This window comes from Sporothrix brasiliensis, assembly GCF_000820605.1.
Source record: "Sporothrix brasiliensis 5110 chromosome Unknown Cont18, whole genome shotgun sequence".
NCBI lineage: Eukaryota > Fungi > Ascomycota > Sordariomycetes > Ophiostomatales > Ophiostomataceae > Sporothrix > Sporothrix brasiliensis.
In genome coordinates this window covers 580,393-606,367 of record NW_024467137.1, presented here as the reverse complement: position 1 = coordinate 606,367, position 25,975 = coordinate 580,393, and the positions used below count along the sequence as shown (strand labels likewise).

Below are 25,975 nucleotides of genomic sequence, written 5' to 3'. Positions count from 1 at the left end.
AGTCGCCGTCTAAACCGGGGAAGCGAAATAATAAGAGCGGATGTCTGATGCATCTGGAACTCGACTATGCCCTGCCCATTTTGCTTCCCCTCTCGGTGTCCACCGCACCAGTTCGCTTTCCGCTAACAAATCTTTAGTCCCCATTCTGTCCGGGGCAGGCCAGTTTGGCCACACCAATTAGGTTAGCGGTAAACACTGGCAGTACAGAACAGAATACCAGGACCAGGGACCAGGTGCCGGGGGAGGTGAGCATGTTCAAAGAACAAGAACCAGGCCACGCTCACTCCCCCGCAGCCAATTCGTCCTTTGTTCGCTGCCGCTCACACAGCACAATTATCCCGTTACATTTCCAAACCCATCTGCCCGGCACGTATGCAGACGCGCATCCACCAGGATGGCACGGCATGCAAGAAGGGCACATTAGGCAATCAGGATGGCTTCTCAACTATCCATCGACAGCACGTCGCCTCCGCCGGCGACAGGCAGAAGCACCGCAATGGCGCAGGACCAGGAGATTTGTTTCGTCAACACGACGGGCAAACCTGCAAAGGGCTGGCGGGCCACAAATAAAACGGTCCGATCGCATGTGATGCGCAGGTACAAACGCCAAGAGCGCACAAAGACACGCAAAGACGGCGCCTCTGATAACGACTCGGTCCGGGCCTTGTCTGGCGCGTCTCTGGAGGCGGCGGCAACGGTTGCCACCGATCTGGAACCCGGCGTGCTTTCGAGAAATTCGTCCCTCGAGCCATCTCTGTCGGGAAGCGGCCCGAGTGACGACGCGACGAGGACACGTGGGAGTGTTAGCGATAGGGGCACGGAGGGCGACGGGACGACTCTGTCGCTTTTTGACCAGGACATGGAGGAATGGCCGGCGGCAGAAAACAGCATTGCATTTCCTGCCTCCAGGTCTCCCGATATCAGGACCTGGCTCGACGGCAGCATCGATCCTTTCGCCTGTCTTCCAATCCCGCCCACGCCACGAACTCTCATGCTTTTGCAGCAGAGTAAGCACTCTCCTCTTGACGACTGGAAGGCGGATACCTCCTCTCATTTTGCTAACCAGAAATGCCATTCCTGCCCAGACGCATTTGCCGCCATTCGAACGTCTGTTCACGCCGACGCCGATGATGTGTGGCGGCGCTCGTGCAGCAGCGACCCGGCCTGGCTCTTTATGACGTTGTTCTACGCCTCCGCACGGTTCCCCAGCACCTCGACAGCGGATGCCGCGGAAGACGCAAGCTATCTGCTGAAGTCCATTGCGGCTATCAACGAAAGCATTTCGGAGGCACCGGGGTGCGTCAGCGACTCCACGATTGCCACTGTGGCTTGTCTTGCAAACATTGACGTACGTTCTGTGCTGTGTTGGCGTGTGCGCAGTAGCTGCTTTCTTTTCGTGCACTGACACAACGCTCAAGAACTTGAACGGCATATCTTCCAACGCCGCAGTCCATACTAGCGGACTTATACGCATGGTCGAGTTGCGCGGCGGCTTGAGCAATCTGGGAATGCGAGGCATCCTGCGTCGGATGGTGCTGTGGTGCGTCTGGCCTTGGTCTAGGATGCATAGTCCCAACATTATGTACATGTATATCTGACTGACACGGGCAATGGTTATTACAGGTCCGATCTTCTGGCAAGCTCGAGACTGGGACGGCCACCGCGCTTCCCTTTCTACCAGGCAGACACGTCTGCACCTTTGACCGTCTTTACGCCGTCTGTCTCGTCTGACACGTATCACCTCGTCACAAATGGAGCCCTAGACGCCATCTTGACGGTGAAACATCGCCTCTCAATAGCGCAGCTGCTGCTGTCGCTGCACCGCTTGTCCTTGTTTCTGAGTTTGACGGACTCCCTGTACCTACCATGGGAAGCAAGTTACCCCGATCGCGTCTACCAAGTGGAGTACCAATTCCTCACGGCCCTCTTTGACGATCAAGTCACGGCACCCACGGACACGCAGCGCATGGTGGGGACCATTCTACTTCATGCCGGCTTGCTCTTCATCTATACCAACCTACGAGAGACACCTGTCGGCGGCGCCATCCGATGTCGGCTCCTCGATCGACTGAAGGCAGTCCTCGTGCATTTTGAAGCATTGATGCACGACGCTCAGGATTTTACGGCGGAGCTGTTTTGGGTTCTTCTCCTGGGCGCCTCGGCTAGTTCGGCTGTTGGCCAGGACTACTTTTTCGAGCAGCTCAAGAAAATGAGCAGCAGACACAGCATTCATACTTGGTCTGACGCAAATATGCTCTTGGAGAGTATGCCAGCACTCGAAGCGTATCGACTAAACACATGCATGGATCTGTGGAATACACTCATAGCACCGCAGTCGAGTTGCGGAGATACTACCGTATGTTAGAAGACGGCTCAATTATGCCTATGCACACCTCCGGATGGGCAGGACGGCGCAGAGTGTGGCTGAGACGCGGCTAAGGTATACCACGACTGTTACTCCAAGCACAGGGAGCCAACGGGACGAGGGACGGGTGTTGCAAAGTCACTTCCCAAGGAAGCGTCTACCAGGTGTTCAGGCTAGAGGAGAGGGTCTTGTTTGAATAAGAGCAGTGAGACGGTGTAACGATTGAACAATATTCACAATAACGGAGGTGATGGGTGTGGTGATTGTATACAACAAGGGCATAGAAATATAGGTTGGATAGGATTGCTTTTCAGACTCGGTCGCAACGGAGTCTCCTATCGTAATGTGCTGAGAGGAAGCCTCGGTCTTGTACATCTACTGTACGTCATTCGTATCTCATATCCAATAAGCTGGTTAGAGAAGGAACCGTACATGTTTACGTCCACGAAGCAAGCCTTCCGTGACGTTCTTTGGGTGGTCTATTGGTCTGTTATAGCAAAAACAATATAAAAAACATAAACTTCCTTTTTATGGTGCCATTCCTCGTGGCTTACAAGTGTCCATTCGATGTTTTATTCTGTCTTTCAGAGTCAATGGTCTTCAAAACTGCAATCAGACTATCACAAGTACGTTAGCTTTTGAACCGTGTCATAAGGAAGCTTTGGCTGCTGGGCGTAGTCGTATCCTTACCGCCTGAGGCCTTCTTGGAGCGTCTCCCTGTCTTGGCTGAAGACAAGTCGGAACTGGCCCTCTCTCTCCGCATGCTCCTCGCCGGGGTGGAGGCCGACGCCTGCATCGAGCAGCTTTTGCGCGAGGACGAATTCTCGATTCTGTCCTGGCTCGGCGTGTTCGAGCCACGGAGCCAGATCGATGAAAAGAAAGAAGCCAGCGTTCCTACAGGGCCGACTGTCAGTGCTACTGGGACACAGGTCAACGGCATGGAACATGTGAGTCCGTGGACACGCACCCTCTTTCGTATTTGATGCCGGCGGCGTCCAGCACCTTGGCGGTGTGGAGGTGGCCGTCCCGGAGCCTTTCTTGCGACAGACGAACAAAGGACGCGACAAATTCTCGGTCCTCGAGGATGGCCGTCCCGATCGCAACGGATATGCCAGACGGATTGTGGAACCGCATGTTGCACGCTACGGCTTTGCGCAAAGAGCGATTGCGGGTGATCAAGCTACCCAGTCGGAGCCCGGCAGCAGCAAAATCCTACACCATGTCAGCCTCCACAGCCATATTCCATGCTAGAACGAAGATTCATAAAAGGACCCTCCTGTTTACCTTGCTCATTCCGTACAAGACGTGCAGCCTGTCTTTGTCGAGAAGATTGGTGGAATCAAAGGACAGCACAGAGGTGAAGGGCACATCATGTCCATCATCCAGGCTGTATGTCGAGAGGCCATATACCTCGTCGCTGATGAGGTGAATCTTGTTCGTTTCGCAAAAGGCCATCAGCGCCCGCAGTGTGTCGGCCGGGTAGGCACGCCCTGGACAGGAATTAGAGGTAGCAATATCAAAAGGCAAGTGGACAGGAAGACGCATACCTAATGGATTGTTGGGGTTGACGATGAGGACGGCCTTGATCGGGATGCCCTCGGCTGTGGACGCATCGAGTCGTTCCTGGTACTTGGCAACGGCCGCTGGCGAGCACGGATCGATGCCGTCCATGTCGGCGTAGACCATGCGCAGACCCGACGTGTTGCCAAAGTCCAGCTCGAAGCGGCCGTAGACCGGCCGGCTGACCAGAATGCCGTCGCCGGGATCGGCCAGGCTGTATCCAACCAACTCGTGGATGGCGGTCAGGCCCGACGCGGTAATAATGTCCTCGGCCTGGACAGGAGCAGCGGGGTGGAAGTACTCGTTGACGTGCGCAGCCATGGCGGCAGGGAAGCGCGGTCCGCCCATGGTGCTGAAGCGGTACGCGTAGGCAAGCTTCGGTATGGAGACCTAGTTTGACAGCATTAGAAAGGGGGCCCTTGGCGATGGAAACAAAAGACAAAAGCCGAATGGGTATGTTCTGGACGTACATGCTTCTGCACGAAATCATGAAGCTCATCATGCATCAAGTTCTGCAAACCCGTGTTAGAAACGCGAGTGTATTGCATTGAAGATGAGAAAAGAAAAAAGGGGCGAGGGGAGGCGTGCATTTTCCGCAGTAGCAAACGAGATAACACCGCTTGGATTAGTTACGGCGTCGTATCGGTTGTTGCCACCGGGCGCGAATCGCCACGGGATGTCCTGCGTTTTGGCGCTTGCCGCGCCTCGTAGAGAGAGCATTGTAGATGCCGGGACGAAATCTCGGCTCTCGGGAATCTGTAACCTGGGGATAAGTATCGGTGAATGGCAAAATCAAGCAGCCAAGAAATGTAAAGGCCGCGAATGGCAGTGTCTGGATCAAAACAACGACTAGGAATTGGATAGCTAGTTATAGAGAGAGCCTGCCTTTGAACCAGGAGGCTGGCGCCTTCACGCAAGGTGAGCAAATTTACGCAATATCATCGTGATGTGTGGAGAGCTTCCTCGCGTACGGGGATGCCATGAGCAGTCTCGCAGACTTCGGCAGTGTTCCGAAGACGGCATGTGCATCACACTCTCTGTAAGTGGTCCACTGCATGCCAGTCTCGATGGATGTTGGTTACGCCGTATCTTCCCGCCTTACCGAATTAGGACAATGCTGGATTACGGTCAGCAAACGGCCGGACCAGATGAGCAGATTTTGTTGACATTTCCCCGCAATACCCAGAAATTGGTCCAGGGCTAAGCCAAGCTTGATCCTTTCCTTTTGGGGACAATGTAGAGATAAGATACGTCTAGTCTATCAGAATCTGGGGAACGAACCCTGTTCGTGGATCGTGCTCACTACGAACGTCTCCTCCAACAATGGATAAGAAATTGTGAAGAGTGTGGCTCGTCGCCGACGGGTGATAAGATACCGCATTTCGACTCTCTCCATAGTACGACAATGGAGGGTGACAGATGGATATAAAAGAATGCCCATGCGTGCTTCGTGAACAGCCAGACGCCAGGGGCGACTCGACAATTATCTCTGTCATCATTTTTCTGTCCGCTCTGCCCTTCTTCTCTTTCTTATCCGTCAACTTCCAACAAGCTCCCCCACCCCCCTCCGTCCATCATGTCCGGTGTTACCTTGGACGAAAAGACGGTGCCCATGGACCCTCCGCCGAGCCTGGAGAAGGGCGTCCTGGACGACGCGGCCAGCAAGAAGGGCGCCATGCAGGTGCAGGCCTTGTCCGCCGAGTTCGAGGAGATCACGCAGCTGAAGCAGGGGCTGCATCAGCGCCACGTGCAGATGATTGCCCTGGCCGGCACACTCGGCACCGGCCTGTTCTTGTCGTCGGGCCAAGCCATTGAGCGGGCCGGGCCCCTCGGTGCGCTCCTGGGCTATTCCATCATCGGCACCGCGGCCATCGGATCCGTGTTTGCCGGTGCCGAGATGGCCGCTCTCGTCCCGCTCAACGGCGGCATCATTCGCTACGCGCAGCACTTTGTGGACCCGGCGCTGTCGTTTGCCAACGGCTGGAACGAGGTCTATTCGCACATTGTGTCGGTCCCGTCTGAGATCTCGGCGGCCGCGGTCATTATGCAGTTCTGGACCGACGTCAACAGCGCCGTCTTCATCACCGTTTTTGGGCTGCTCACGATCGCTACGACGCTCGTGTTTGTGCGCGTCTACGGCGAGCTCGAGTATGGGTTCTCTCTGCTCAAGATCGCTCTCGTGATTGGACTAAACATTATGGTACGTCTGTCATGCCTTCCCATTGCACCGCGCCGGTACATCACGAACAAATAAACTCTCTAACGAGGCCCTCTAGTCGCTTGTCATCACATGCGGTGGCGGACCCAACCATGAAGCGATCGGCTTCAAGTACTGGAACCACCCGGGGCCCTTCGCCCAGTATCTAGGCATTGGCGGAAGCCTCGGCCGCTTCCTCGGGTTCTGGAAGGCGCTGAACAGTGCGCTGTATGCCTACTCGGGCATCGAGAACATTCCCCTCACGTCGGCCGAGACTCGCAACCCGCGCACGTCCATCCCCAAGGCAGCCAAGAGAGTGTTCTTTAAGATTCTTCTCTTTTATGGTGAGTCGCACGTCTGCCGTCTGCGTAGCGCCTCCGCCCCGCATGAAGACTAAACTTTCAAAATAACAGTCATCACAATCTTCTTTGTTGGCCTCATTGTCCCCTCGGACAACCCCCATCTTTCCTTGACGACCGGAAACGCGTCCCAGTCGCCGTTTGTCATCGCGGCCAAGCTCGCCGGCATCAAGGTCGTCCCGTCCATTATCAATGCCGTGGTGCTGACGTCGGCCTGGTCGGCGGGCAACTCGAGCCTGCTCTGGGGCTCGCGCATCCTCTACGGCATGGCCATGGAAGGGCGTGCGCCGCGGTTTCTCACACGGGTCAACCGCTTCAGCATCCCCCACTACACGGTGCTGTTCTACGCGATTTTCATGGGCCTGGCGTACATGTCGCTCTCCAGCACGGCCGCCAACGTGTTCGACTGGCTCAAGGACCTCGTCTCCATTGCGACCCTGGTGAACTGGCTCGTCTATCTCATCGTCTATCTTCGCTTCTACTACGCGTTCCAGAAGCAGGGACTGTCGCGCTCGCGGCTCCCGTGGGCCTCTCCGCTGCAACCGTACCTGTCTTGGTGGTCCCTGTTCCTTCTCATCCTTGTGCTCTTGACAGGTGGCTTCTCAACCTTTATCCACGGACAGTACGTTATCCCTGCAAAATCCATGCCCTCAAATGCGCCTGACAGACCAGATGACTAACATGAATTTATGAATGACTAGTTGGAGCACTGAGACTTTCATATCCAGTTACATCAACGTTCCCATCTTTCTCGCACTGTACTTTTCCTACAAATTCATTCGGAAGTCCAAGATCATCCCGCTCAGCGAGATACCCATTGGTCATTTCCTGGACATTGCCGAAAATGAAGAGGCGGAAGAAGAAGAGAAGCCAAACAAAGCCTGGCGTTGGCTTACTTTGCTGTGGTTATAAGCGGCATGGAGACTAATGGCAGACACTGGACCGCGGCTCCCACAGATGACTTGACATACGTCGACGCAAAGGCTTCGCGATAGTTGCTGAAATATATTCTATTTATCTCTCCTTTTTCCATAGGATAATATATGTGTTCTTTATGTCAGTCCTGCTTTCATTTGACATGATTCATGTCATCAAAATATGCCTACATATGTTGTGCATTGCATCGACATCTCCGTCTCGAATTCTAATATTGGTGGAGGTTGGCTGGCCAGCTCTATGGACCCCATTACCATAGACTAAGTAAAACGACCTTAGTTTCGTTTATTTTTACCTTAAATATACGACGTATGTTGTCGCGTGCTGCCACTTCTCCGTAAGTACATAAACGTAGGCATCATGTTGCTCTTGTTTGTTATCATGATATGCATGGGCCGACTTGTTCGATCACGTGCTGAATGCTTGGGAACCAGTTAGATTTCATATAGGAAAATAAGAAAATCATATTTACCGGATGTAACCTGTATATTTCATGCGTTACGTGCCAAGCGTTCACATCCGACTCGAGAAAAGTATCCTAACTGGTGACCATTTTGACAGAGTTGTGTGGTTTCTCGTCGTCAATCGTCACAGTGATTTGGGCAGAAGCCGTTTGAAACGGTCGACTGAGTCATATAAGTTTATTTGTTGACAAGTGGAATCGCGGAGCATTTCAGAGCGTCAGAAACATCGAGAAATAATAGATGATAGTAAAGTCATTGGGAATACTTGTTCTACTTGAAACTATTTTAACGCATTGGCCCTGAGGCCTGCTCGTGCCAACCCAGATTTATTTCTCCATCCAGCCAGTACGGAGAAACATTCCATCCCCACTTCGTGGTGGATAGGATAGGACAGGTGGTTAACTCCGCCTTAGCGTCGCCACAAAATGATGTGAGCAGCTTTTCAGCTAGAACGCCCCAGGTCAACATGTTTGAGCGGTTGTCCTCTAGCTTCGTAGTCTTCCAGCCATTGCATTATTTCTTTCGCAGGTAGGGCCATCTACGGAGTACGGCATTCCGCTTACATCCTTGTGGGCTCAACTACATATTTTCTTCCGCCAGATCGTCCAGCTGACATCGTCTTAGGTCCCGACATGGAGATTTGTGAGCAGAGCCAAGCGTTTGTCCAACAAGACGGCGATCTCGTCTTCGATCACACTAAGTTTATACTACGACAAGGCGGCGAATACTTTTTTGCCCGGTCCTCTAAGCGATTCCCCAAATCCTCCACCGTCGACGTCAGTCTCCTAAGGACTGAGAAAATTCCTGTGGATAAAGTCTGGCCACCCATGGAACCTCGCTTTACGGCAGCGCCCGACCCTCTGCCTCCGAATTCGTTTGTCAAGAGCCCGAGCCTGCTGTATTTTGGCGACACCCCCGCGGCCCTAGAGCCGGGCATCCAAGTGACCGCCGAAGTGGAAGCGTGCGAGGTTCTGCGACAACACCCACACCCAAACATTGCCAGGTACTTTGGCTGCGTCTCTGAGCATGGCCGAATAAAAGGGCTGTGTTTTGTCCGCTACTCCATGACCCTAGCACAGCGACTGCAGGACGCTGCATCTTTAGACAAAGCCCTCTGTCTACAAGGAATCAAGAACGGCGTCGACCACATGCACAATCTGGGCCTCGTCCACAACGACCTCAACCCATCCAATATTATGATGGATGGCGACACACCTGTTATCATCGACTTTGATTCTTATCAGAGAATTGGGGAAAAACTGGGTCGTAAATCCGGAACAACTGGCTGGACAATAAAAGGGTCAGAATACGCGAGACTAGAGAATGACGAGTACAGCGTCGCAAAGATACGGGAACTCCTGATGGAAGGGAGGTGAGGATTGTATTGTGCTCTAATACGATGTTTCCAACTATTCCCTCATAATGTCTGTAAGAGAACCTAACCTCCCGTCCTACCACTGCCCAATAGATTTCACTGCGAGACGTAACTATCAGAGTATGTACAGGTCGATCGTCCGCAGTACGTTGCCTTATATGTATAATGAGTTCCATCTATTCGGTACCCTGTGCGAAATTCACAATGGTCGGTAGGAGGACTAATCTCATGACAAGACATTTTCCTAAATCACAGTGAGATCCCTGGATCAACACGACGTTGACAGCTTTTTGAAGAGGTTATCGTTTGGTTTTGAGTTCTGAGAACCAGTCGACACGGTACAAAACAATACACTGGGTGCCACAATATATGGCTGAACCTTTGTTGAATGTGAAGGAGCCACGGGAATGCTCGTCTTATTGGTTAGTCGAGCCTATGACGCTCATCACCACGTTTAACCTACGAAGTCCAAGGTCTTCGCCATTCGATGTATATAGTGATATTCCAGGTCACCAAACAGCACCATTAGCCGGTAGCCTAAATGGATTGCAGCTGCATATAATGCAGTACTTTCACCGTTTTGTGCAAATACATGTTTTGTGCTCCGTACTATGCCCTCCAAACAGCATGAAATGGGCGAGACTGTGGCTAGTGCGTGGCGCGATGCATGGGGGATCGGCAGGGAAAACGCACGGGGCAGCAGGGAGTGAGACAAAATACGAATGTACGGGTGGCAGATACACGGCCTAGTTACCAAGAGCGCGAGGATGACACAGCCTCGCTATTTACTTTTTCCCGTCGTACTGCAATTTACGGAGTAAGAAAGTGTCCTCCTACATCAGACGTTTTTCTTTTCTTAAAAACAAAATCGAACAAATCCGCTGGGCGGAAGCAATGGTCAGAAACGCCGTCTTTACTATTTGGTCGACAAACGCATGACAAATGCATGCCAATTGCACATCTTACTTTGCATGCGTAAGATGCTCCCCGGACTCGGTCTCGTCGTGCACCGACGCACACGCCGGCTCCGGCTGGCGCTGGTTATTGCCGTGGGCCTTTTGGTTATAGTCGACATACTGCAAGCAAGACGCGCGCAGTTGAGCCACCAAAGGACCATGTCGCTCCTCACATCCAACGCCCACCAAAACATCTTCATTGCCAGTCTGCACTGGAACAACGAGGGGATTTTGCGCGAAGCATGGTCAAAAGCACTGCTCGAACTAGTCGACACGCTCTGTGCCGGATCAAACAACAATAACAAGACCAATGTGTTTATCAGCATCTACGAGAGCGGCAGCTGGGACGGCACCAAGGGTCTGTTGTCCGAGCTGGACAAGGAGTTGGCTCGCCGTGGCGTGCCACGACGGGTTGTCCTGGACAAAAGAACGCACGCCGACGAGATGGCGTCCCAGAATCCCAACGGGTGGGTGGCGGACCCCAGTGGCCAACGCCACCGGCGGCGAATCCCGTATCTGGCGGGCCTGCGCAACACGGTGCTGGAACCTTTGCGCGAGCAAAAAGACACGGGGGCAGGGGTGGCCTACGACAAGATTGTATTCATCGAGGACATTGCCTTTTCCGCAGCCGATGTGCTGGCCTTGCTGGACACGCGTGGTGGCGACTACGCAGCTGCCTGTGCGCTGGACGCGTCCGTCGCGCCCCTGCTCTACGACACATTTGCGCTGCGCGACAGCGACGGGCACGAGCCGCTCTCGATCCACTGGCCCTTTTTCCGCGCCCCAGCATCGCGCACTGCTGTGCACCGCGGAGCGCCCGTGCCGGTCCGCAGCTGCTGGAACGGCATGGTGGTCATGGATGCGGCGCCGTTTTACGACGGGCTGCACTTCCGCGGGTTGTCGGACAATCTGGCGGCGTCGCATGTCGAGGCGTCCGAGTGCTGCCTCATCCACGCAGACAACAACAATGGCAAGACGACCGGCGGCCACAAAGGTGTGTGGATGAATACGGAAGTTCGTGTCGGGTACAATCTGAAGGCGTATGACGGGATGCATCCGCCGAGCGGGTTGTGGCTGTCGACATGGGACGTCGCCTACGGTCTGTGGGCCAACCGCCTACAGAGGTGGGCATCGACGACATGGTTCAAGGAAAGGATCGTCGATGCACGGATCGGCAAATGGGCGGCAGACGACCCAAAGAATGCCGAGACCGGTCGACACTGCACGATCAACGAGATGCAAGTACTCGTAGCCAATGGATGGGCACATATATGAGTGTAGGACTAGGACATCAAAAGTACTCTCCAAAACAAAGGGTATTCTATAAACACTATATCTACCAGCTACACACTAGTACCCGTTTCCGCCTGTCCTGCCGGCCGCTCCGGATCCTGCAAGCGCGCCAGCTCCAGCAGCAGTCGGTGCACATACACCGCCCGGTCAGCCGGCCGCATCGCCTGTTGGAACCACCGCTGGCCGTTCTCGGCGACGGTGCGCGCGACCGCCTCGCCCTGGGCGGAGGCGAGGTACGACACGAGCTCGGGCAGCTCGTCCAGCGCCTGGCTGACCGGCACGTAGTGCACCCACGGCACGAGACGCTCGTCATGCCATTCGCGGAGCAGCGTCTGCTTCAGCGGGGTCGACCCGGACGCGACCAGCTTGTAGTAGCGCCCGCTGATGCCGTTGCCGTCGACGCCCAAGACGAGGCGCGACGCCAGCGCATCGTCGCGGCCGGCCCAGGGCTGCAGGCGAAAGAAGCCGCGCTCCGCACGGCAGGCGCGGTGGTCGCACTGGAAGATGCGCGTAAAGGCGACGCGAAACAGGCGGCCGTTCAAAAACGAGGACCAGACGCGGCGGACGGGACCGTTTCCGCTGCCGCCCTGGTCTGTCAAGTAGGCATGCTGTCTGTGCTCCAGATTTTGGGCGACGGCGACCGCCCGCTGGCGATGGAAACCGCGCCAGTTGCCGGACTTCCCGTCCTCGGCATAGGCCCCGGTGGTCGACCCGGCCCAGTACAGCGCATTCTTCTTCTTGTCCCAGGGGACGTCATGAGCGGCATCATACACAAACCCCGACTCGCTGTAGGCCGGGCTGGGATAGAGGATGTCGCCCATGGTGGACAAGGCGCCGCACGAAAGAATCGGCACGAGGCCCTGGATCAAGGGGAACGACACGGGGCTGGTCAGCATGCCGTGCATGTCCTTGTACTCGGGATGCCGACATAAATCGCGGGCCGTTCGCGTATCGGTGACAAAGGGAAGGCCGTACGTGTCCACGACGGGGCCCGTTTCGCTTGCCGTGTTTTGGGACAGTTGGTGCTGCTGTGCTGCACAGTTTTGTGTCAGGACATCGTACACGGGCTGTCCGTCGAGGATGGTGACGCTGTACTTGTCGCGACCCGTATTGTCCACGCCGGCCGGCAACAGGACTCTTGGTTCGTCCAAGTGGTTGACCAGGAACGTGACATCCACGTCCAGGTGCGCTGTTGTCGTGGGCACGCCGCCGCCAAACGACCCTCCCCCCAACCAGGCATTAAACATCCCCTGCACGTTGCGGTCGAAACTGCGCGTGGGGTGCGTGCAGGTCGTCTGCCGTGTCTTGGCGACGTAATTGCACCGCCACACGTCGCTGTCCGGCAGCGTGTAGACTGTCTGCATCGCCGTTTGTATCTCCTTTCCGCTCAGTACGCGCAGCGGCTGCAGACTCTGGTGGATCATGTTGTACTCGTCGATGATGGGCGTGTCTAGTTCGCGCGCCAGCTGGAACCACGTGTCAAACCCGGGCGGCGGCGCAATGCCGTAGCGGCGGCGGTACTCGTCACCGGCTGCCGTCGCATTCATCGACTGTCGCCGCAGCAGGTCGTCGAAGCGAGCCTGGCCGTGGCGCACGAGGGCCGCGACGGGGTGTTCGTGGTGGAGGAGGGAGTGTGGCGGCGCTGGATAGAAGCCGTAGAGCGCGGCCATGTTGGCCACAAAGGGCGCCACGGGTACCATGGCAAAGACAGTCCACACCACACGTGTCCACTGCGTGTTGTCAGGGAGGAGAAGTATGATTTGTGTCAGTGTCAGGAGGCTAGCTACGGCAATGGCGAGTGCGTTGCTGCTGGTCTGCTGCGCAAAGGGGTCGCTCGCCGACAGAAGGCCAAAGGCCAGGATCGTCGTCGCGATGCGCCAGGAGGGAGGTTGTGTTGGTAGGGATGGGGGTGGTGGACGACCGAGAGGAATGGAAGACGATAGCGACAACTTGTCGTATGTGGTAGCGGGTCGGAGTGTTTGTATTGTAAAGTACCAAAACAGTGCTCGCGAGAGGCCGAGAATGAACGTCGGCACAACATCAACAACCACCGGTCCAAATAAGTATACGTCACCGACGGCGATACATAGCATAGCAACAAGCACACGCCATGCCAGGGAGGGTGCCACTTCGTCAATAGTGAGCGACGGTACAAACGGTGAGAAAATCCGACAAAAGCGGAAAGGCAGCGTCGATGCGTCTGGTCGAGGCGTGAAGATGACAAAAGCAATCACGAGAGCCGCCACCGGACCGAGAGCCGGCGCCGTATTGCCAAAATTCCAGTCGACGAGGCTGCCGGTGGACAGGACGGCAATCGACAATGTGCCCACAATGCCGTTGATGTGAGCCCATATCCGGCGATTCGTGTTGTAGTTCAAGGCGTCACATTCGAGAAGACGTTCGACGACAAGGAGGATTGGCGTTGCGGCAGGCTATTTCTCTTAGTCCACGTTCCATCAAAGGACATGAAATTTTATGTTGGCCGCGATCCCTCTGACTCACCAACAACGGGACAGCACCCAGCTCCGACCGGTAGACGGTCACCGAAGAAATGCATACGGCGGCCAGCCACAGCGTTACCGACCGCCGCCATTCGGTACTTTGTGACCACAGCTCGCTGCCCGGTAATCGGTCGTGGTTCGTCGGTCGTAATGGCCGTGTCTTGTAGTTAAAAGCTGCAGACAAGGCTGCCCAACACACCGAGTCCGACCAAATCTCCAGTGGATGTCCAGACAAATGCTCGGCCGCGATGCTGCCCACGAGGGCCGCTGCAACGGACATGGCCGACCTCCAGCCGGTGTCCGACACGGCCATGGACAAGAAACTTAACATATTGGTGGTGTTAAAGGCATGTTATTGAAAGAAAAGGCTGGATAAAGTGTGAACGAGTGTGTGTAATTCACAAGAGGAGCAGGCGAACTGGAGCATGTGCAACGTACGTCGTAAGAGAACACACACGGAGTGAAGTTGATTTCGACACCCTCCACGACGTAATGCGCTCTCCCCTTCTTGTCCTATTGAAGATCGACAGTCGTATAAACTAGTATCGAGCAAAAATACGACAGAATGGAAATAGGGGTCGAAAGACAACTGCGGCCTAAACTGCGGCACGGCAGGGCAGCCGAAACGTAAACAGCCACAATCCTTCCGGTCTCTACAGACTACTTTGCCATGTACTTTACCGGCCACTGTGCCGCTTCCGTTTGGTGAAGCAAGGCAGGTAGCGACATACCTTCGTAGTTTTCCACTTTGGACGGTGTACGACATACTGCAAGGTGTTGTGGAGTAGAAATACGAAAATTATAATCGGTCAGATTTTGATCGGTGGGAAAAAGAAGGGTATCGTAACAAAAGTTCTGCGGCCGCGTCACGCCCCAAAAACAAGGATGTGAAAATAAGCATGTCAATCCCCGAATCTTGTATCATGGATTGCCGGGGAGCAGGGGTAGTCTCGTGTTCTGTTGGGTTGGGGTAAACGAAAGAGGAAATAAAAACGACATGGCAACCCCTCGGGCGTAAAATGTTTCGTCTTCTTTTCCTTTCGCGATCCTTCGGGTTTTTACAGCCATCTCCTGCTCCACCAATTGGCGCTGCAACGCTGAATGGAGGGAATCGTCCGTTGGCCATCTCGCCATCAATGACAGCCCCTGAAGATCGACTTGCTATCTGTACACAATGGCCTCGAAATAAGTGGGAAACAAAACTAGTCCTCTGGCGTACGCCCTTAGTGCCTCGTAACGAATATCTCTTATTACAGAATCATGAGTAGCCTTTGTGGAGCATCGTAGCATAGAGCAGGTCTTGGCGTCAGTTTAAGCTTTGCCGCCCCGCAAATGCGGCGACGTGTTGGCCTACGTAAGAGTTCACGGCTGTGGCGTTCCGGCTTGTCTGAGGAAGCTATTTTATGGAAACAACGTCGCCTCGGTATGTCTCAGGAACCCTTCGTCGCCAGTCTGCCCGTTGCAATTATTTGCATGGTGAGGGTGCACCACGCCAGCCTTTTCCACGAAGCTACGGAAGGACATTCGAGTCCACGCATTGAAACTCCGTCTCTCCAGCCAGGCAGCCGATACCGTCGACAATGGAACCTAGGCACGGCTGAGGTCTTTCTGAGATTCGGCGGCCGTTATGACGGGTCGATTCTAGTCGCCCAACAAATGTACTCTGATACGCGTTACGACGGCATCGTGGGAGAGGTCGAAGACAATGGGATGCGGTGCCAACTCTCTACCGCAAGATGGCGATATGGCGTCTTTTTCTCTTTGTTTTGGAGTCTGCTTCAGAGCTGAACCTGAGGTGGTTACTCCGTTGTTGCGTTGAGGCTGCACTGCAATGAAATCGACAAGTGCTGAAAACTCACTGCGGAGCACCAACTGGGATTTCTCGAGCTGAGTTTACATAATCAACACGTGACAATTAAAGTCGGCTCTTGTTTCGACTTCTTTTGGAGCTTGACAGAAACCTTTTTTGTTCAACAAGCTTCTTGACATTCGACGCTGGCTGCATCTCCACGACTTTCGGCCAGCATCGATGCAGAGTCCCAGCTTTATTATAGGTTAGTCACTTTGCAATATTGTGGATTCTGGCCTCGAAATAAAACAGGCGCTAACACCAGCTATGTGGATTATGCAGAACATCCGCATCTACTAAGCCTCGAAACGACCTTGATACTTTGCGTTCCATCTTTGAGAATCAACATGCATCCATCCACCCGTCCATCGAATCACATACAGCGTGTCTCTCAACCGAAACAGCACAACGCATCCAACAAACAAATATCAAAAGCAGACATGCCCGCCCTCGATAATACATCAACGCCCGTGCCCGGCATTCAGTACGTGGGCACAAAGCAGGTGTTCCAGCACCTTGGCGCAGTTCCCAAGAGCGTCGACTGCGTAGTCGTGGGCGGTGTCACGGCCGATGATTTCTGTGCACTTGAGGCCGCGCGCGACCGTCGCGGCCGCCGGATCCGGTTCTTTTTCCAACCAGAGTATTCTTGTCTCGTCATCACCATTCCTACAGGCTACCATGAACTGGGCCACGGTGTTTTGTACGAGAAAGTGCTTTTTGGTCTTAGGGATATGGGCGTCGATAACCAGTGGGAATCCACGCTCAGCAAACGATTTGACGGACAGGGCGGCTCATCTGGAGAAGGCGATTCCTCCGGGGGCCCTTGGCCAAGAGCCAGTTTACATAATGGTAAAACTTGGCCAACACTAGTCGTTGAGGCGGGTGCAAGCCAGAGCCTGTCGTCACTGAGAGTCAAAGGTCAGTGGTGGTTTCATGCAAGCGACTTTCATATGAAAATCGTCCTTCTCGTGAAAATCCACCAGCACGACCTCAGCATCCACATAGAACAATGGACAGCAAGTCTTTCTACTTCAGCATCGGGCCCAAGACGCAGTGGCGCCACAAACACGCGGGCCGGTGGTGCTGCTGGCTCTACGACACGCCAACCCGAGATCAAGCAGCAGGTGTCCATCACCTGGGCGGGACATTTGCCATTCACGTCCTCCCCGCCCCATCAATACACCGAGGCTGACTTTCTTGTCGTGGGCGCTCCTTTGGTTCTTCGATTCCAAGACCTCATGGATCGTCCGCCTGTGCCCTCAGCCGGTGATCATGATGTCGTGATTTCGGAGCACGATCTTCAAAACGTCGCCGTTCGTGTATGGAGACAGAGGGAGTGAATCTTGGATCTGGCACCAGTTCGCAGTGAGGATGGCTAAAATCCTTTAACCCCTACTGTTGAACCTCATCTCGAAAGGAAACCAGTCACGTTGCTAGTCAAACCAGTTCTTGACTTCCTTCGACACGACGTACAAGATGAACAGTGACACAAAATGGCGTTCGCACACTCGGTCCATTTCAAAAGACCGCCTTCGAGAATTCGATTTTACCAAGCGAAATACAACGAAGCTGTCAAATCTATCTCATAAAACATGTTTTCTTGGGCCACCTCTCCGCACCTTCAGCAGTCATTTGACGGACGACGACGTACAAGACACCATCCGAAAAGGGTACAAGGAGAGCAGATGAGCTCGTCTGTCAAAGCGGAAACAATACGATGGCCGTGAACGACTGCGATACCGTTCACTCAGAGCTCACAGCTTCTCTCGGCCATCAACGCATCATATCCACTCCCCGCACGACTATGCTAGGGAAATTGATAGAAAAAGAACATATCACCTGCCGCCAGGTTTGTATGGTGGCTTGGCTGACTTGGCTGGCGGCGTGGTGTTTCGGCATTGTCTGCTATCACGGTGTTAGTTAAAAAGCTTGCTCGTTCTGGAGAATTTCTTGATCTACTCACCGGAGACCGCGGTTCTGTTGGCCTTGGTCTTCTCGAATATTTTCCAGAGAACCAGTGCCGTGGGGGGCAAATTGACCAATACCCCAACGATGGAGATCAGCGCCTCATCGGACAACGACATCAAGTGATGCTCAGCAGGTGCTGAACGTTCTGAAGGAAAACGACTTTGTACAGGTGCATACGATATGCATGACCAAAGCAAAATGCATTTGAATTTCCTACGGTACGACCCGAGCCGTATCCATACCCCAAGATATATAAAAAACCAGTCGCAGATTCTGGTCAGCTTCACCTCGTTCCAAATTACTTGAAAGGCAACGTGGGAGATCCAAAAACACGATTTCTGGACACAGCCAATCATCAGCGCGGACTGACTGGCAAAAACACGCCCGAAAACATGCAGTGGCAGTCACAAATTCTGGAGATGGCAAAACTGCACATTGTGAACAGACCACCAAAAATGGCCAATAAGAGTGACCTTGAAGCAACGCGAATTCTGGACAGAGCAAAACTGCACATTGTGGCAATGGCCAATGAGAATGACCTTGAAGCAACGCGAATTCTGGACAGAGCAAAACTGCACATTGTGACAATGGCCAATGAGTGATCTTGCAGCCCCTCCCAGCGAATTCTGGACGACCAGAAACACGATAAATTATGGGCTCCTCCCACTCTACCGCCATGCGTAAGTCTTGACATCTTCATCTCATTTCCCAAGTAACTTGCGCGGATGCATTTACAATCATGGAGACCTCACGCATTCCCTCACACCAGTGGGAAGCCCACAAAGAAACTATTTATTCTCTTTACATTCAACAAAACATGGTGCTCAGCGATATGATCGAGGTTATGAAGAAGGACCATAACTTTCACGCTACGTATGTTCCGGCCCCCACGTCATGGACAATGGCTAGCTTCTAACCTATCTCCTAGCAAAGCGCAATACGTCCGGAAGCTGGATCAATGGCACATGAAGAAAAATTCGACAAACGAAATGTGGAACTTTGCGGCGAACCAGATCGAGAAGCGCAAGCTGGTAGGAAAAGAGACGGAGGTTCTCATCAATGGCAAACTTGTTCCACCAAAGAAATTGAAAAAAGAGGTGGCCAGGTACGCAGGGATCAAGTCTGCAGCCTCGACAGCATCAGGCAAGTTTCATCGCTGTATTTTCTTGAGTCGGCTCATGGTCCTCAGCTCAGGTGCTAACATCCTCGGCAGCTGCCGAAACTGGCGTTCCCAGCGGAATTGTTGTCCGTACGCCCCCAGCAGATGCTCTAGGAGATGTGGCGGACATGAACATACCTTGGGTTCAATGCCGAGAGCACCAGGCGGCAGACAGTACGTTGTACCTAGTCATGGTGTCTTGGTTCTCGTCTCCCTGGCTAACCAGCAGCCGCTGGACATGCTGCACCCGGAACTGCTCTTGTCGAGACGAGAAGCCCTGCTCAATGTTGGTTTAGGACACCTAGTCCACTGAGCTTCGACGTTGCTCTCGGCATGCTCGGCCCGTCCAGCCCGCCCCTGACACTGCTGTCGAGCATGAGCGATGGCGTTCAGGATTTGTTTCCAGACTTGGTCGGCGATGATCTAGCCTTCGATTGGGGTACGATACTTAATACGCCGCAACCATCACGCATACCTACAGAGGAGAAGACCGACCGGGAGGCCCGCAAACTTCTTGAGAAGTGTCTGAAAGAATTGATCGGCTCTAAAAGTCCAGAGTACGTTTCAGAGGCTACGTTGGAATTGGAGAGCGTTGCCGTTCAAAGTTATGGAGAACAGGTTATGCGGCATATGGTGCAATTGTACAGCAATTCTGCCTCCGATCCGTCATTCCACCTGCTCCGATACGCGGTGTACCTCTCTTCGAACAACCTGCTCTCCAATAATAATACAGACATGCTGCTCAAATGGGTCATCAAAAACAACATGCTATGGGTTCTGGAGCGCATGATGGACGCAAAATTGCCGACGACCGAGGTTTTTGCAGCCAACATTTTTGTGAGCGCGGCAAGGTTGGGTCATCCTGGCGCGGTCCGCGCTCTGCTCGCAAAGGACGTCGATCCCAATACCATTGTTGGGTCTTCTTCGACGCGCCCTGCTCTCCAAGAGGCCACCATGCACGGAAACATGGAGGTTGTTGAGCTCTTGCTTGACGCAGGAGCAGACCCAAACGCCTTGGAAGGTGGTCCTTTTCGAAAGACGGCACTCGAAATCGCCATTAGCCTGCCCGTGCCCAATAGTGCCTTGGTCAAATTGTTGATATCTCGAGGTGCGGTCCTGCGTCCTGAAGCTGCAAGGTACCAAGGAACGGTTCTGCAAAACGCTGTGCAGCTGGGCGATACGGACCTTGTTTGTACGTTGCTACGGGCCGGCGCGCGCGTTGCCGATACGACATTACGCTGGGGCACGGCACTGCAAATTGCTGCCCGATGCGGCACGGTGGACATCGTTGAAGCGTTGCTGGAAGCAGGAGCCGACGTCGACAGTCCGCTTGGGGAAGACTGCGAAGACGGAGCCGACGTGATGGCATGGCCTCTGTTTTTCCTGACACCACTTCAAGTTGCAACAATAAAAGACCACACAGAAGTCGTGCAAATTCTGTTGGACGCAGGTGCTGGCGTCAACTACTTTCCGGCGGCCAAGTACTCCGACTTCACATCGTTTTGCTTCAAAGGCAGATATGATCACTGTGAATCCGACTTTGAATCCGACCGTGGATCCGACGGTGGATCCGACTGTGGATCAGACGGTGAACCAGACCGGGAGCCAGACTGTGAGCCAGACTGTGAACCAGGCTCTGCAACCGACGACGAATCAGACGTTGTATCAGTCTGTGAGTCAAACACGTTCCGTCCCAACGGCAGACGGGGTGGCATGCAATCAGACTTGGATTTTGCCACAGGTCGGTGTTTCCTGACACCGCTACAAGCAGCTGTTTCAAACAACAACATGATTCTGGTTCGCTTGTTCCTCAGCCACGGTGCCGAAGTTGACACCATCGGAGGTCGAGGCACAGCATTGCAAATTGCAGCATCAGAGCCGGGTCGCTTCAAGCTGGTGCAGCTGCTGCTACGAAAGGGGGCGGATGTGAATAGTCCAGCGACCGTACCGGGGGGCCGGACGGCTCTCCAGGCAGCAGCGGGGTCTGGGGACGAGCAAACCGTCGAGCTCTTGCTTCAGATGGGTGCTAACGTGAATGCTCCGGCGTATCGCCGTGGTGGATGCACTGCCGTCCAGGCCGCTGCGCGGTCGGGGCATCTCGCGATGGTCAAATTGCTCGTCGCCGCTGGCGCAGATGTGCATGCAGCTGCTGCGCATGTGTCGGGTCGAACGTGTTTGCAAAGTGCAGCAAGGAAAGGAGACATGGGCATTGTCGACTATTTGCTGCAACTTGGTGTCAATATCAACGAGCCAGCATGTCCGATCAACGGGCGCACCGCGCTGCTGTTTGCCATTGAGAATCACCACAAGTCTCTTGCCGAGAGGCTCCTTGAGAAAGGCGCAGACCCCAATGGTCGGCCAAGCGGACGATGCGGCGTCACACCTCTGCAAGCTGCAGTCAAGAACAAATGGTACGACTTCGCTCAGCTGCTGCTGCGCCAAGGGGTCAACCCAAACAGAAATCTCTCTTCGTCGACGCCTTTGGGGATCGCCCTCCACCGCAACGCAGTCGAAATGGTGCGCCACCTTATCGATGCTGGCGCTGATGCGAACGAGCGCTGTGCAGACCTCGACAGCTTTCCCTCGAGTCCCCTTGAAATAGCGGTAGCAAACGGGAGCATTGACATAGTTCGCAACCTGCTGGACGCGGGCGCGAGAATTGACGGCATGTGTGGCATCATACCTCTCCACGCGGCCGTCGAACGAAACAGTCTCGAGATAGTAACGATGCTGCTCTTGAAGGGAGTGAGCCCCAATCCACGCCCAGACCACGATCGAAAGTCGGTATTGCTGAAAGCGATATGCAGGTCGCCGATCAACGAGGATATGGTCCGCCTCCTCGTTGATTCTGGCGCTCGCTTGGACGCGGACAACGGCGTTTCTCTCTGCTACGCCGCGAAAAAGGGGTCTCTGCAGGCTGTCGAAATCCTCCTGCAAGCCGGTGCAGATGTCAATGCCCGTCCCTGGGGCCCCCACCGACGCACGGCACTCCAGGAGGCGGTAATCTATGGAAACTTTGACATTGCGGCGACTCTTCTCGACAGGGGTGCTGACGTCGATGCCCCTCTCAGCACAGAGTTGGGTGGGACCCTGCTGCAGAGGGCTGCGGCTTCCGGCAGCGTCCGCATGGTGCAGTTGCTTCTCGCACACGGCGCAGACGTCAACGCACCACAAGCTATATTAAGTGGAGCAACCGCGTTGCAAGCGGCGGTCATTCGGGGGCATTTTCGAATTGTATTTATGCTGCTCAACAGCGGAGCGGACATCAATGCCCCAGGAGCAGTGCAATGGGGTCGGACGGCGCTTGAAGTCGTCGCAGAGCATGGGAGGATGGACATTATGCATCTGCTGCTTCAGAAGTACGGCGATGTGGACGACATGGAGGCACAGTGCAGGAGGGCAGCCACGCTGGCGTCCTCCGAAGGGCATGTTGTTATAGCCAGGATGCTGCGAGAATGGAAAAGGCCTGCCTGGTAGATACGCTGCGAAACATCGAGGTCTTTATTTACTGTGTTCATCAATACACGTAGGAATGTTCCAAATAGAATGTCAACGGAGAAAATCATCACCAGTCACCCTCGTTACGAGACCTGGACAAGGCGATGTAATCAACCAGCTTATCCGGAAACGCTTCCACAAAAGTGTCCTTGGCATGCGCAGTTCAGTCTCTTTCAATGGATGCTTGACGCACTCCCAGTATTCAGGGAATGGCCGTGGTTGATTGTCGCTCTCTGTTTTGCAGCCTTACGTTTTACACTAATGGCAGAACGCGTGGTGCTACTAAATATGGTTAATAACAGCGTGCTTTAAAAAAATAGCTTAGGATAGCTACAGGTGCTGCTCAACCCGTTTAATCGCTAAAAGGTAGCCTCGCTCAGCCCCGCATCCAATTCACAATTAGGAATTGCACCATCACCTGTTTATTACCAGCGACAGTCCACCCTTGCTCCACGCGCGTGGCATTTCTACACTTTTTTTCTTCTTCTTTTTTCTTCTTCTTTTTCTTTTTCCCTTATCTTGTCGTGCCGTATTCTTACCGCGCTGATATGGCAAACGCCGCAGACAAACCGTCCGCCACCGTGGACAGCTTCAAGGCCCGGCTTCGCAAAAAAAAGATTGAGCGCGGCCTCCCAGTCTCGCCGACGCCGTCGGAACTTGCGCGCGACAACGTGTTGGAAGACGACGGCACGGTGCTGTACAACTTGCTGGGCCGTATGATCTCGCTGCACCCGGGCAACATTGTCAAAAAGGCCGGACGCGCCGTGCGGTTGGGCGAGGCCGATGCTTTGAAAGTGGCGGCCGCAGGGGGCGTTCCTGTGCCCGACGTGTTTGGGACCGAGGTCACGCCCGAGGGCCGGTTTCGCATCTCGATGAGCTACATCGAAGGGCAGACCCTGGAAGCGGCTTGGCCCTCGCTCTCGGAAGACGACAAGACATGCTACTGTCGACAGGTCGGGGCGATCCTGACGGCGATGCGCGCCATTCCGCCCCCCGACCCGAGCTTCATCGGCGCCTGCGACGGCAAGGAGATCCGCGACGGCCGGCTGTACAGCACATACATGTCACCCGTGTGCGCGGACGAGGACGCGTTCAATGCCTATCTGGTCTCGAGCATCGCCCCAGCGACGCCCGACGCGGTGCGTGAGGCGTTCGTGCGCCGGTTGCAAAGCCAGCCACGGCATCGCATCGTCCTGACCCACGGCGACCTGGCACCACGCAATATTATGGTCCGTGACGGCCGTGTCGTCGCGCTCATTGACTGGGAGGAGGCTGGATGGTACCCCGAATACTGGGAGTATGTCAAGTTCTTCCAGCGCTCAACGGCCATGGAAAAGGACTGGAGAGCACATTCCAAGGACATTTTTGACGAGGCGTATCCGGACGAGCTGGTTGACTACATTGCCGTTTCCAAGTTTCAGTACCCATAAAGGGCCGCGTAGGATGATGACCGACGCGTCAGACTTGCCTTGTTCCATTGTAGCCACTTTCTACTGTCTCTCGGCTGTTTACCCAGTAAAAGAGGTGGGAATAGTAAGAGAGAGAGGGTGTGAGGGATTACCAAGATCGGTTTCTGCCTCACGCGTGGCCGCTTAGAAGTCGCTTCGTTTGCTGCTTGACGAAATAACGGGCAAGAAGAAACAGGCGGAGAGCGACGACGGGCATGACAACATGATGACTGTCACCGTGGATGGCGCTGAAGACACGGTTAAATTGATCGTCGTGACCAGTCGGTTTAAGGTTCAATTTCGTATTGTTGTTTGATAGAATCGCAACACCGATTTGTTCTCCTTTTATTCGGCAGTTTTAGCTGTGTTTTCCAACAGCAAAGTACAGTACAGTGCGATGGCCCGCCAAATAAATGGCAGGTTTGTAGTTACGGCACAAATATGACTTGTCTTGTTTCAGCGAACAATATCCGTACGTGAATTCTAGCAATAAAAAAAAGGACGGAGGCTTTGTTTCTTCATCAAGTTCCAGTCTGGAATGAGATGTTAAAAAAACGCCCACAGGAAGCAAAAAAATCTCCAGGGGGCGAATCGAACGCCCGACTCTCGGATTTAGATTGAGTAACAATTACAGTCCGATGCCATAAACCAACTAGACCACCCGGAGTTGTTCCTTGGAAGCCGGCAGTTTGTTTCAGACTTATATGGGGAAGACGCACGTAGTAAAAGTGGGGCTGCTTTGTGCTGTTTAAACCCGCACTGTTATTTCGACTGTCCCAAAATCAGTATTTTACAGAATACAAGGCGACAATATATTGCGTCACGTTCACCATTGTTTCTACGGCATTGCTATCGTATGCAATAAAATCTTTGCACATAGGGAGACACAAATACGGAAGCAATATTATATATGTATCATGCCAAGAAAATGTTGAATTGATGGGATACAGTCTTTTTTGCTGTGCATGGCCCTCGCCCTCAAGCCGCACCTGCTGCAGCACCGCCTGCGGCCTTTGCCGCTTTGGCAGCCGTGATGGCCTTGTCCTTCTCATCGACCAGGGCCGACATGGCCTTGCCAATGTCGGTGCCCAGCTGGCCAAAGCCCTTGATGACGCCGGCGCGGTCGCCGGCGCGCATCTCCTGGCTCGCCTTGACCTTGCCGACGAGCTCGGTGATTTCGATTTCGATGCCAATGATGCTCTTGCGCATGATGTCGAGGTAGTTGGTGGGCGCGTCGGCGACCTTCCAGGGCTCCGGGCGGCCGCCCTCGCCGGTGTAGTCCATGAGGACCCGCTCGCCGTGCTCGGACAAGAGGTCGAGCTGCTTTTCGAGGTAGGCGTTGGCGGCCGCATTGGTGGACGCGGCCGCGGGCGGGCCACCACCGACGTAGATGGTGGCCTTGCCGCGGACGTGGACGGTGGCGTAGTTCCAGGTGGGGACGACCTTGGCGGTGGTGGGTTTGGACTCGGTGTAGAACCTGGGCGTCACGTAATGCTGGACGTTGGACGTGAAGACGACCAGCACCTCGTCTTTCAGGACCGAGACGCCCGGCACGTCGGTCGGCTGGCCCTCGACGGACTGGATCATGGCCTTGACCTGCGGGTTGCTCTTGGCCATGTGGCCGAGCAGGCGGCCCTTGTCGGTCTCGCTGGCCTCGTCGTCGACGGCGACGATCCAGGGGATGTGGGTGCTTTGAATCAACGGGAAGCCATCGGCCGCGATGGCCGTGGTGATTTGGCCCAAGGAGTTGTCGCGGATGAGCTGGCGCAGGGCGACCAGGCTGGTCTCGGCGTATTCAGTCTTTTGATACATGGTTTATGCGTGCTGGCAGATGCAGAGACGGTTGTTGACTAAGATGAAGGTCACTCGTTGCTTTGAGACAGACAGACAGCTCAGGACAGGACTGTGGCCCTTTTAACACAGACATTCCGTATCAACTGCTGCCGCTCCCTTCACACGTTGACCTCTTCAAATCCCGTACGGGATATGATGAATCTCAGAAACTGCCTCATTTAGCAGTCATTCACATAAGAAAAGGACATCATCA

General features: G+C 54.3%; 11 protein-coding genes and 1 non-coding gene across 12 annotated transcripts; 7 read left to right on the top strand and 5 right to left on the bottom strand.

Annotated features, from left to right (window-relative positions):
* Nucleotides 1-433: 433 nt before the first annotated feature.
* Nucleotides 434-2,072, top strand: SPBR_01605 (uncharacterized protein; the record flags this gene model as incomplete). Its single annotated transcript, XM_040759915.1, has 5 exons — nucleotides 434-1,007; nucleotides 1,086-1,348; nucleotides 1,419-1,540; nucleotides 1,624-1,969; nucleotides 2,025-2,072. 5 exons carry the CDS (start codon nucleotides 434-436, stop codon nucleotides 2,070-2,072), a joined length of 1,353 nt encoding a protein of 450 aa, XP_040619153.1.
* Nucleotides 2,073-3,051: 979 nt separating this feature from the next.
* Nucleotides 3,052-4,273, bottom strand: SPBR_01788 (aspartate aminotransferase; the record flags this gene model as incomplete). Its single annotated transcript, XM_040760098.1, has 4 exons — nucleotides 3,052-3,259; nucleotides 3,333-3,577; nucleotides 3,650-3,855; nucleotides 3,913-4,273. The coding sequence occupies 4 exons, from the start codon at nucleotides 4,271-4,273 to the stop codon at nucleotides 3,052-3,054; spliced, it is 1,020 nt and encodes a 339-aa protein (XP_040619152.1).
* A 1,228-nt stretch (nucleotides 4,274-5,501) lies between these two features.
* Nucleotides 5,502-7,393, top strand: SPBR_01508 (amino acid transporter, AAT family; the record flags this gene model as incomplete). Its single annotated transcript, XM_040759818.1, has 4 exons — nucleotides 5,502-6,125; nucleotides 6,202-6,466; nucleotides 6,536-7,103; nucleotides 7,210-7,393. The coding sequence occupies 4 exons, from the start codon at nucleotides 5,502-5,504 to the stop codon at nucleotides 7,391-7,393; spliced, it is 1,641 nt and encodes a 546-aa protein (XP_040619151.1).
* Nucleotides 7,394-8,513: 1,120 nt separating this feature from the next.
* On the top strand, nucleotides 8,514-9,257 carry SPBR_09091 (uncharacterized protein; the record flags this gene model as incomplete). Its single annotated transcript, XM_040767217.1, has 1 exon — nucleotides 8,514-9,257. The coding sequence occupies one exon, from the start codon at nucleotides 8,514-8,516 to the stop codon at nucleotides 9,255-9,257; it is 744 nt and encodes a 247-aa protein (XP_040619150.1).
* Nucleotides 9,258-10,218: 961 nt separating this feature from the next.
* SPBR_01834 (uncharacterized protein) lies at nucleotides 10,219-11,353 on the bottom strand (the record flags this gene model as incomplete). Its single annotated transcript, XM_040760144.1, has 4 exons — nucleotides 10,219-10,332; nucleotides 10,648-10,752; nucleotides 10,801-11,244; nucleotides 11,333-11,353. 4 exons carry the CDS (start codon nucleotides 11,351-11,353, stop codon nucleotides 10,219-10,221), a joined length of 684 nt encoding a protein of 227 aa, XP_040619149.1.
* Nucleotides 11,354-11,555: 202 nt separating this feature from the next.
* On the bottom strand, nucleotides 11,556-14,337 carry SPBR_01322 (uncharacterized protein; the record flags this gene model as incomplete). The annotated part of the gene is made up of 2 exons (XM_040759633.1): nucleotides 11,556-13,937; nucleotides 14,008-14,337. 2 exons carry the CDS (start codon nucleotides 14,335-14,337, stop codon nucleotides 11,556-11,558), a joined length of 2,712 nt encoding a protein of 903 aa, XP_040619148.1.
* A 1,958-nt stretch (nucleotides 14,338-16,295) lies between these two features.
* On the top strand, nucleotides 16,296-17,195 carry SPBR_01945 (uncharacterized protein; the record flags this gene model as incomplete). Its single annotated transcript, XM_040760255.1, has 1 exon — nucleotides 16,296-17,195. One exon carries the CDS (start codon nucleotides 16,296-16,298, stop codon nucleotides 17,193-17,195), a length of 900 nt encoding a protein of 299 aa, XP_040619147.1.
* A 1,445-nt stretch (nucleotides 17,196-18,640) lies between these two features.
* SPBR_02045 (uncharacterized protein) lies at nucleotides 18,641-19,295 on the top strand (the record flags this gene model as incomplete). The annotated part of the gene is made up of 3 exons (XM_040760354.1): nucleotides 18,641-18,696; nucleotides 18,752-18,854; nucleotides 19,212-19,295. 3 exons carry the CDS (start codon nucleotides 18,641-18,643, stop codon nucleotides 19,293-19,295), a joined length of 243 nt encoding a protein of 80 aa, XP_040619146.1.
* A 20-nt stretch (nucleotides 19,296-19,315) lies between these two features.
* SPBR_01276 (uncharacterized protein) lies at nucleotides 19,316-22,459 on the top strand (the record flags this gene model as incomplete). The annotated part of the gene is made up of 1 exon (XM_040759587.1): nucleotides 19,316-22,459. One exon carries the CDS (start codon nucleotides 19,316-19,318, stop codon nucleotides 22,457-22,459), a length of 3,144 nt encoding a protein of 1,047 aa, XP_040619145.1.
* Nucleotides 22,460-23,028: 569 nt separating this feature from the next.
* Nucleotides 23,029-23,910, top strand: SPBR_01954 (uncharacterized protein; the record flags this gene model as incomplete). The annotated part of the gene is made up of 1 exon (XM_040760263.1): nucleotides 23,029-23,910. One exon carries the CDS (start codon nucleotides 23,029-23,031, stop codon nucleotides 23,908-23,910), a length of 882 nt encoding a protein of 293 aa, XP_040619144.1.
* A 594-nt stretch (nucleotides 23,911-24,504) lies between these two features.
* On the bottom strand, nucleotides 24,505-24,595 carry SPBR_09511. Its single transcript has one exon. It is a non-coding gene; the product is annotated as a tRNA-Tyr (tRNA).
* Nucleotides 24,596-24,906: 311 nt separating this feature from the next.
* SPBR_01974 (transcriptional regulator) lies at nucleotides 24,907-25,740 on the bottom strand (the record flags this gene model as incomplete). Its single annotated transcript, XM_040760283.1, has 1 exon — nucleotides 24,907-25,740. The coding sequence occupies one exon, from the start codon at nucleotides 25,738-25,740 to the stop codon at nucleotides 24,907-24,909; it is 834 nt and encodes a 277-aa protein (XP_040619143.1).
* Nucleotides 25,741-25,975: the final 235 nt, after the last annotated feature.